General features: G+C 34.9%; 1 protein-coding gene across 1 annotated transcript; it reads left to right on the top strand.

Annotated features, from left to right (window-relative positions):
- The first annotated feature begins 455 nt into the window (after positions 1-455).
- Positions 456-4,581, top strand: LOC126598605 (zinc finger CCCH domain-containing protein 30-like). Its single transcript, XM_050264971.1, has 3 exons — positions 456-689; positions 1,727-3,968; positions 4,056-4,581. The coding sequence occupies exon 2, from the start codon at positions 1,750-1,752 to the stop codon at positions 3,943-3,945; it is 2,196 nt and encodes a 731-aa protein (XP_050120928.1). The 5' UTR covers positions 456-689; positions 1,727-1,749; the 3' UTR covers positions 3,946-3,968; positions 4,056-4,581.
- The last annotated feature ends 6,732 nt before the right edge of the window (positions 4,582-11,313 follow it).

Here is an 11,313-nt window from a genome sequence, read left to right as displayed (position 1 = left end):
ACTAGGTTGCAGGGATACACCTGAATTTCGAGACACAGGTGAATTTTCATGTCGCGAGAATTTAGGATGAATTTCTATGAAATTTGACCAAAAGGCAAAGGTTAAATTATTACAACAGCGCTCAGGTTCGAGTACTCATATTCCCACTTCTGTACGTACAACATTCCAATCACGTTCCGCCACGTTATCCCACGTATAGATTCCACAGAATCGAATTTCCGAGAATATCCCTATATTTTGCGAAAATGTTGTACGTGTCCCAAGCTCAACGACGTGGCGCAATATCATTGGACATAAAAGAAAATGGTACAAAAACAGCGACCCTCAGTGCGCCTTTTGCCCGTATTGGATAGGCGATTTTATCAAACCTCCAAAAATAATTAATTAATTAATGAATGTTAAATTATTTAATTTCAATTTTAATTTAATTTAATTTTAATTTCGAAAGCAGAGGACAGAGGAAATGGGAGAGGGAAGAAGAGGGCGCTTTTTTATTTTCTCTCACTCTTTCATTCTTCTTCTCTCTCTCTTCATCTGCTCAGAAAACAAAGGAGGAAAATTTTCTCGGAGTCCAAACAAGTCTCTGTGAGAAGTGACCTGAAGAAGCACCAGCAGCTCTAGATCTGCGTCACTGTTGCAGTCATTCAATGGCGCTGCTTCCGCCCTCGCTTTCTTAGCTCTAAGATTTGGTAAGATTCGCTTCGATCAGAAACCAAAATCACCTATACATACACCTATATGCATACACACATACACATATATATTGTGTATCTATAGTCTCTCTCAGTCTGTGACTGGCTGAGTACCGTCGTCTACTCTTGATCTTCGGGAATGACGACTCTCTCGATATCCATGGATATTTTGTACGGATTTTTGTGTGGTTCAAGCTGTGATTTTTGAGGACTGAGAAATTGTCATATAAATTTTCATTTGTTTCTTTATATTTTACAATTTTGGGAATATCGGTACTGAGATTGTGGTTACTTTGATCCTTGAAAATTGTATTTTGATTTCAGCTGTGCTCACAGATCTATTTATTTTAGGTGATGATAAAATTGCAAAAAGGTTGCAATTTTATGTTGAAATATTTTTTAGGGGTTTGAATTTGTCAGCATAGTTCAATGTTGGTATTATTTATGATAAAATTAATCACCCATGTGTGTGAATTTTAATTTCTTAATTTCTTAATTTCTTTTGGTTTTTCAGTGTTTTATCAGTACTAACAGATATTGATTTCTTAATATTTATATGTTTTTTGAGATTGTGTGTGATTTATATGCCATCAAAAGTAAAATCTACATATCCATGTGTACAATTTTTTGTTCATACTTTACTGGAAACTCTTTATCGAAGGGGAGTGAAAGTCCTTGAGGGAGTTGACCGATTTTACGTACTTTTTGACAATCGGCTAATATCAAAAATAGGAAACCAATCTGATTCTTGGATTAGTCGGTTCCTTTTTTTGTATTTATATTCGCGATTGTTAAATCCACCAAACTTGTGTTTCTTCTTGGTAAGAATGTTGTTTTTAGTCTAAAATTGGTTTCATCCTTGTATGGCTACTTTGTTCTTAATCAGAATCGTTGTTTAGACAATTTTATAGTATGGTTTCTTTTTGGGACGTTTAGTTCGTACGTGTGTTTGTATGTGTAATACATATATATATATGTATATATCTATATATTTCATGTAGTTTAATTCTACAGTTTGTTATTATTGTGTTCAGCTGGCATCCCAGCAATTGAAAGCATGTGCAATGGATCAGAGCAGATAAAACCCAATTCTTCTCCAGCAGCATCTCTTATATCTGTTGACGAAAGTAGACTTTCCAATACAGCCATGAATCACTTGACAGTTGAAACTGAAGATGCTTTTGCCAGCTTACTTGAGCTTGCTGCAAACAATGACATTCAGAGCTTCAAACGATCGATTGAGCATGACCCTTCTGGCATTGATGAGATTGGTTTGTGGTATTGTCGTCAGAAGGGCTCAAAACAGATGGTTAATGAGCAGAGAACCCCTTTAATGGTTGCTGCTACATATGGTAGCATTGATGTCATGAAGCTAATTCTTTCTCTCTCTGATGCTGATGTGAACCAGGCCTGTGGGCGTGATAGGAGCACTGCTCTTCACTGTGCCGCCTCAGGTGGGGCTGAGAATGCCGTGGATTGTGTGAAGCTGCTTTTAGGAGCTGGTGCTGATCCTAATTCGGTTGATGCTAATGGTCATCATCCTAATGATGTTATAGTTGTTCCTCCTAGGCTACAAAATGTCAAATTAGCTCTAGAAGAACTACTTATGGTAAATGGTTCTGTTGGTGAACAAACTCTCACAGTGTCAACAAGAACTGTACATTCAAGTTCTCCTCCACTGTCAGCTTCCCCAGAAAATGGGTCTCCATCCGCTTTTGATTTTAATTGTTCCCCTACAAAGTCAAAGTTCTATAATTCTCTCTCTTCGGCGTCAGAGAAGAAGGAATATCCTGTTGATCCCTCTCTTCCAGACATCAAGAACAGCATTTATTCAACTGATGAGTTCCGAATGTATTCATTCAAGGTGAGGCCTTGTTCACGTGCATACTCTCACGATTGGACTGAGTGCCCGTTTGTCCATCCAGGGGAAAATGCACGAAGAAGGGACCCAAGGAAGTTTCATTATAGCTGTGTTCCTTGTCCTGATTTCAGAAAGGGGGCTTGCAGACGTGGAGATATGTGTGAGTATGCTCATGGGGTTTTTGAGTGCTGGCTACACCCAGCTCAGTATCGAACCCGACTTTGCAAGGATGGTATAAGCTGTGCAAGGAGAGTCTGCTTTTTTGCTCACACCACGGATGAACTCAGGCCATTATACGTTTCAACTGGTTCTGCTGTTCCTTCTCCTCGCTCGAGCACCTCTGGTGCTTTGGCCATGGATTTTGCTGCTGCAATGAGCCTCTTGCCTGGTTCTCCGTCATCGGTCAATGTCATGTCTCCTTCACCATTTACTCCACCCATGTCTCCATCTGCCAATGGCATGTCACACTCATCTCTGGCTTGGCCCCAACCTAATGTCCCGGCCTTGCATCTGCCAGGTAGCAATTTTCAGTCTAGTCGGTTGAGATCTTCTCTTTGTGCAAGAGATATGCCATCGGATGATTTTGATTTACCGCCGGAGTTTGATATGCAGCAACAACAGCTACTAAATGAATTATCTTGCCTATCGCAACCAACTCTGAGTAATAATTCACTGAACCGTAGTGGTCGAAGGACAACCCTAACCCCCTCAAATCTTGATGATCTCTTCTCTGCAGAGAGCTTATCACCCCGGTACTCTGATCAATCATTGCAATCGGGTGTTTTCTCCCCAACTCACAAATCAGCTGTTCTCAATCAATTTCAGCAGCAGCAGAGCATGCTTTCACCAATCCATACAAACTTTTCCCCAAAAGCTGTTGATCACGCTCTATTGCAGGCCTCTTACGGGGGCCCATCCTCTGGGAGGATGTCTCCACGGAATGTGGAACCTATCTCACCAATGGGCTCTCGAGTTTCAATGCTAGCTCAACGAGAGAAGCAACAACAGTTCCGTAGCCTTAGTTCACGGGAACTCGGCTCCAACTCTGCCTCCATCGTTGGTTCCTCTCCAAATTCTTGGTCAAAATGGGGATCCTCCAATGGAAAACCAGATTGGGCAGTTACTACAGATGAATTGGGTAAGCTCCGCAGATCATCTTCTTTTGAGCTTGGGAACAATGAAGAGGAGCCAGATCTTTCCTGGGTTCAGTCACTTGTTAAAGAATCTCCTACCGAAATCAAAGAGAAGCAAACACCAAGCTCAGGTGTTACGGCCGCTGGTTCCTCCAACGAAGGTTCAAATGCAAACTCCCAAAGGGAGTCTGTCGATCATGCTGTGTTAGGAGCATGGATTGACCAAATGCATCTGGATCTTGTGGCTCAGCAGAACTGACACAACATACGGCCATCCCCGAGGTAGTTAACAAGAATATGTTTTAGTAAGTAACGTAATCCCTTTTTTCGACTCAAAAATTAAACAGCACGCCTTTCTTTTTGGTCCAGATTTTGTTGGCGGGTGTGGAAGGTAGCAGAAGCATGGATTACCTGGTCACCTGAAGAAAATTCATTTCACCATTTATTGTTACAGAAGTTAGAAAAGAGTAAGAATACCTCTGCGTTATACTCGAAAAAATCAAAACCCGGTCTAGGTGTCGTTTTCTTCGAAAATATTTTCAAATTTTAGGGCTTTATCATATGATCATCAATTTTTTTCTTCTATGAATATGAAACTGAAAAATCTTATGGCCTGTTTCATATTTTGGTTCGTTTTATTTTCGTTGTCAAATTCGGTACAAAAATTAGGAGGGGTCATTTTATTATTATCTCACAAGGATTTCTTCGTGTTATGGGCCTGGGCCTCTGGGTGGTACATTTTTGGGGATTGAAAAGGTTGTTCTGGCTTCTAATGTTTTTATTTTTCTGATGTAATTTTGGGGATAAAAAGAGGGAGATGGAGAAATTATGATCCTTCCATAATTGTAACATTCAATTTTTAATGCTAATGGTATTCAAATACTTTTATTTTTCATGTTTTAGTAGCATATTATTCTTTTGGAAAGAGATTTTCATTGGATCTCTTCCACCAAGGTCATTGGATCAAGTGATTCGGGTCTTTCAAAATTCATCAAACGGTTCATTTGTTTTGACCCCTTAAAAGTTGTGATAATTTTTGGCTGTTGGATAAAATTTGGAAGGTCCAAATCAGTCTTGGTGGAAGAGATCTAGAGATGATTTCTTTCCTATTCTTTCATCTAGAGCTCGACTCGACTGTGTTAATTAGAAAGTGATTTTCGCCCTCATCTTTGGCTTTTCGTGCACATTTTTATTTTTTTGCCATAGATTAAACGGATTAAAGTGTAGTCAAGGGACGAAAACAAGATGAGTAATGTAAAAGAGGTGAACGAGAGTGAAAATCTCTCTTTTGTTAGGGCACTTTTGAGATTGCATTTATTTAAAGGAAAACTAATGAAAGGGCTTGAAAACTTTGAATTTTAATGATAAGGACAAAATAAAGGGTAAAGTGAATAGTATCAGGTTTGACTTTTTAGTATAAAAATGTGGTTTTTTGTTAAAGTAAACAGTACCGTAGGTATTTCGTTAAAACTCCCTTTATTTAAAGCGTCTATAAAAATAAGCGTTTTTGTTAGGTTGGTGTTATCTATATAACAATTTTTTACTTTTGAGACATCTGTTTCAATTTTCGACTGTTAAATCAAATGAATTGAAGAAGATCAATGGATAAAAATTAACAAGGGTGTGTAAGAAGTAAAAATTAAAGTAGAAATAGCATTGCCCTTTTGTTATTATTGCTTTACCTAAAAACTCGATGATTTAGAATTAAAGTACTTCGTGAAGAAGCAATTGGCTAGTGTTTTATTAAGAAGCATTTGACAGGTCTCAAAAGATTCACAAGTGCTTCTAACTCTTTTTATCAAACATAGACAAGTTTTTTTGGTTCATTCGAACTCAGAAGAGATTAGCCATTTAAATCTCAAAAGGAAATTGCTATGGATACTATAAAAATTCCATTATGCACTTCTTACAAGTGTTTTTTTTTTAATTATAAAACATTTAAAATACAAAATAAGATTTTTAGAATGTCCATAACAATTTTCATCTCGAAATATCATTATATGTTGGCTTAATTGGATTAATAGTCCCCTTGATGATAGGGTAGTTGGAAAATTGTGCCTATGGTTAAAAAATTGGAATTTAAGCTCATGTGGTGAACTTTTTTAGGATTTAAGCCAAAAATTGAAAATTTTGTCAATTCTTCGTTACTTGTTAGCACATAAGGCTCACATGTGAGGCTTGAAAAGATAAAGTTAGCCTCATGTGCTAACGATTAATAGAGAGTTTCATTTTAGCCTCATATATGTGACTTACATGCTCATAATTGACAAAGAGTTCACAGAAATTTTAATTTTGGGCCTTAATTCTAACAGACTTCACTACAAAGATTTAAATCCTAATTCTTTTACCACATAAATTATCTTCCAACTACCATATCATCACAAGACTAATAATCCAATTAGGCCTTATATGTTTCATATTGGTTCATTTTTACTTTTCTCTGCTAGTTGTATTGGTTTTGGTTTTAGTGCGTTAATGGGATAGCATTAAGATGGGGAAATGCGCTTTGGTGGGATTCCAAATCATGATCATGGTGGTGGGATTGGGATGTGGATGCGGATGGGGAAAAGAAAAAGATATTGGATATGGATTCTCTCTCTCAATCCTCAATCCTTTTGGAATATTGTAAATTCTGGGTTCTATTGTTTTGTTTATGCCTAGTAGTGTAAAAACAGTTGCACATCTCACTGTTTTCTTTTGATTTTATAATGTGTAACATATACTATTCTTATTTATTTTCTCATAGAGTTCGTTGTTCTTAAATGTATGTTATGGTTAGTTATTCGCACATTTAATTATTTATTTATAATATAAAGAAAAACATCTTCAAACATCTTCATATACATCAACGGTCAAATTTCATTAACACGTGAGTTGGTGACATGTTAGTCGCATACGAAATTGGCTATTCATACGTGAAAGAAAAACAATGAGAGTGCATTGTTTACTCCGTGAGACAGCATATCATGTGATGTTGATGTTGGAATATCATATCATATGATGTTGACTATACATTACCTTTTCTTAATAAAAAATCTTACTCATCACATTTTTTATACTCCATATTTTTATACTATATTTGTGTCATATCTATAATATAGATAAATGACAAGGATTGTCTGCCCTCCTTATTTCCGTGTCCTTCTATTTTGTGTGATTTTAACATTTTATATTATTTTTTTATAGAGATAATAAGACAAAATGAATAGTAATTTAAAATGTTAACGTGGCTTAACCGTGATCACACAAACAGGAGGGCACGGGAACAAGGAGGGCAAACAATCCTTGTTCATAGATAAAACCTAAATGGGTTGGTAGGGCTTACTTCTAATAGAGAAGCGGTATAATAAGAAAAACATGATAAGTATACCATTACTTTCTATTAATATCAAGTCATTTTTGTCTGTTAACAATATGTCAATATTTCAGGTTTTTATATACAAAGAAAATAAAAAAATAATAAAACAAAGAGAAAAATTGGGATGTTCAGTGGAATTTCGTTCATCTTTGTGCTTTTTTTCTCTCATAAAATCTAGGTAAACGACTCATAAGCACAAAGATGATCCACAAAACTAATTAAAAACAAGAAAAAAGAAGAAAGTTGAAAGAGACTCGGAGACGAGGAAAATGTTAATAAAAAGGAATTGGTATCAACTTTTTTGTTATGTAATGTTGTTTGATTAATAGTATCGTCTAAATTTTAGGTCACATTTTTAATATAAATTCTGCAAAAAATAAAGCAAACTAAAAATCTTTAAAACTTTTGATTAAAGTTGTCAAAATCTTCAATATTAAGTAAGAAATATAGTTTGTCTAATTATTGTAGAACCATTAGATGAGTAAACAATTTTGAATTTAGTTAATCTGTAGCATAAATGATCTTTTAAGGAGGAGCTAGACCGTTTATATCATCATATAATATTGATATTGAGTATTAACGAGGTTACAAAAGAGTACTTAACCGTTTACCTGTGAAATTCACGGTTCTAGTTATGAGAATAAACACACAGATTATGGGTATAACCGTTTACCCGTGACATAAAAATAGATGATAATGAGTATTAACGCGGTTACAAAAGAGTACTTATTTAACAATTTGTTTAATATTTGTAAAGTTTATCGCCGCTCATATCTCTCTCCTCGCTGCCCTATCTCTCATCTCCGCCAAAACACTTTCGTCAGTTTGATGCTAGTACCGTACTAGTCAACCTAATAAAAAGGATGAACCCTAAACCCTAATTATGTCATAAATAGAGAAATAATGCATACCCTAAATGTTTGAATTAGTGTAGTTATCAGTCACAATTAGATCTTTAAACTTTAGATAAAATTATTGCCAAGAACTTGCTTATCACAAACCAAATTTGTACAATAAAAAACATCAATCAAAACTTAAAATTTGAAGAAAATAAACTATTTCAAGAATTGTCTGATAAATACGAGCAAAGTGAGATTGTATCATCCAAACTCAGCTCTCTAGAGATGAAAAACACTCTCTAAATTTCGGCAATGCATCATGAATATGTAACTGTAATAATGTCATTTCTTCAATGAATGAAATCTAACCTCATTTAGTAACATGTGCCTAACTTGGACATTTATTTGGTGGTACTCCTTCTATTATAGAAAGAAACTAGCAAACAATACCCCCGCGCGATGCTGCGGGATTGAAAATCGTATAAAATTTTGTATAGTACTATTTTCATATAAAAGATTTAGTAGATAGTCCTATTAAAAATCGTACAAAATCTATAAAAAATCAGATTGTGATACATAAGCTTAATATGTGCATACCCCTCTTTACTTTGAACTCCCCTGTATACAACAACAATGAAGTCTTAACTTACAAAAATCAGAGATTAAATTAAATAAAAATTTCAATAAAACTTAATCACAAATTTCATTTGGATATTTATCAAACATCCAAAAAAAAAAAAAGAAGATTGAAAGAGTCAAATGAGAGAATTAGGTGGACATAAATACTTATAAGTAAAAACAAAAAATAAACCAAAATCAATATTAACATTTTCTATTCATGTTCATGGTTCTTTACATAAGTATATTTGTTGATTTGGTACTGCTAGAGAGGCTAAATTTATAGACAAAATTTACAAATTAAATTATATGTCACCAATAAAAATGAGCACATTTATCGATGCTTATAAATAAAAACAAAAAATAAACCAAAATCAATATTAACATTTTCTATTCATGTTCATGGTTCTTTACATAAGTATATTTGTTGATTTGGTACTAGTGAGGCTAAATTTATAGACAAAATTTACAAATTAAATTATATGTCACCAATAAAAATGAGCACATTTATCGATGTTTAAGTCATAATCCAAAACCAATCATTAACTTCCATATCATTAGTTTGAAAATTTTGATTTACAAATTTTATCTTCATAACATTACCCTAATTGATTTGAAAGTTAAAGCAAAGGCTTTGGCCTTTTATGGCATATTAAATACCTCCCTTAGTGCGAAAAATAAAACGACTCTGCATCAGCTACAAGCTTTGTTTTTCAATCTTTTTTTATCCTAATCCACCATTTATGGCATATTGTTTTTCAGTCTTTATTTTTATTTTTATTTATTTTTATCCTAATCCACCTTTTGTTGGTCTGAGACATTTCATCTCTATTTCCTCACAAAATCTCCCTGATTATTCAACCGTTTATTTACATCTGTGAAATTCAAATTCAATCTCAGCAGAACGCAAACACCAAACTTAGATTAGGAAAAACCCTCAGTTTCCCAAAATCCCGCCATATTTTTAGATCGATTGGCCAGCGGCGAAGAATTTTCGAAGGAGAGAGATGGGGACTTTTAAAGAGGAACCAAACATACAATCCTCTCCCCTACATCTCAGAAACCAAAATCACTCGTTGCATGCCTCGTTACGGTTCCAGCGAGGAGAGGGTTCTTTTTTGTTAGTTTGGTCGTGGTCGCAAGGAGAGCAGTGAGAGGAAGAGAGAGAAGGGAGAACCAAGAAACAGAAAATATAAAATAAATACAGTATATATCTCTGATGGGTGTATCAGGATATAATCGAAATTAGTGCAAAATTGGGAGGGTAAAATCGGCAGAGCACTGTTCTTATGAACAATGTTTCAATCTATTTTTTTTGTTGGTTTGGTCGTGGTCGCAAGGAGAGCAGTGAGAGGAAGAGAGAGAAGGGAGAACCAAGAAACAGAAAATATAAAATAAATACAGTATATATCTTTGATGGGTGTATCAGGATATAATCGAAATTAGTGCAAAATTGGGAGGGTAAAATTGGCAGAGCACTGTTCTTATGAACAGTGTTTTAGTCTATTTTCAGCTTTAGTATATATTAAATTTCAAGTTCGAAACCGTTTTATTCTATTATTTTTTTTATAGTAGACAAAAATACCGCTAGACCATAGTGCTAGTAGCATCTTTGTTCAAATGATACCAATACTCCTAGATTTTTAGTTTATAGAAGAAAACTTAGTCGTTGGATGATTGTTATGTCACTCATATGCTGCTGCAGTTGGAAAAGGAAAAAATGATACACGTATCGACATATGAATATGGCAACTGAATGAGCAGTTGACCAAGAGGTGTTCTCTAACACTCCTCTTAGATCTCAAAAAAAAAAAAAAAGATTCAAGAACTAATGCTTTAATTTTCTTTTAATACACACATAAGTGTTAAAATAAATAAAATTAAATTACACCTGAGCTTCGTATATGTTAGCATCACACAGTTACATTAGCAAGTGATGCAAACAATGAAACAAAAAGCACTTGAAAGTGGGTAAAAACGGTAGATTTGTTGGTTTAATAGAAAATGTGTATGAGTATTACAATTTGGCACGAAACTAGTTTTTGCAACATCGGATTTTTTTTGGCTCTGGCCCGAAACAAAACAAAAGAAACTACTTTTTGCATTAAAAAAAAAACACTAGTGCAAAATTGACATCATCCACTTCGATATTTGGCTTCTTTTGTGTATTATTTTTTGTGCCACACAAAAAAGAATGAGAAATTTAGTATTGGGTCTATTGTTAATGTGGCCTTACGAATCACACCGTGCCGTGCCTAGTTTAAATGGGGTTGGGCCGTGCCCGTACCATGCTCGTGCCGTTTGGCACCTCTATTGGACACTAAGTTATACTCGAACCAAGTCAATAATTATTTGGCTCGAACAAAATATGACCGTTTTACATTCTCTCTAAAAAGAAGGAAAAGAGCCCTGTAATATACATTCTACTAATTATTATGCGCTGGGATGAGGGACCTTAAAATTCTATGGTTCTTCAGTTAAATATTTTAAGGGTGCAATACAAAAGATTAGATAGGACTTTACAAATGACTAGATGTAATACATTTGCAACTCAAATTTAACCATTTGAAAGTTTTTTGTTTTGTGGTCTTTGTAATCATCTTGTAGTGCATATTTAACAATTAAATATAAAGTTACTTGGTATTTATCAATAGCATTAATATTTGGTGGTATATTAATATTTTTTTTTTTGTAAGTAAAGGGCCTAGGAGCATCTCGAATGGAATCTTAGGCCATCTCCAACCGAAGGGTCTAGATGGCCAGAGGATCGAAAATAACCAAAAAATCGTCTCCAACGGAGGGCTAGGCCAGA

Source organism: Malus sylvestris, chromosome 14 (genome assembly GCF_916048215.2).
Source record: "Malus sylvestris chromosome 14, drMalSylv7.2, whole genome shotgun sequence".
Lineage (NCBI taxonomy): Eukaryota > Viridiplantae > Streptophyta > Magnoliopsida > Rosales > Rosaceae > Malus > Malus sylvestris.
This window is presented reverse-complemented; position numbering and strand designations above follow the sequence as displayed.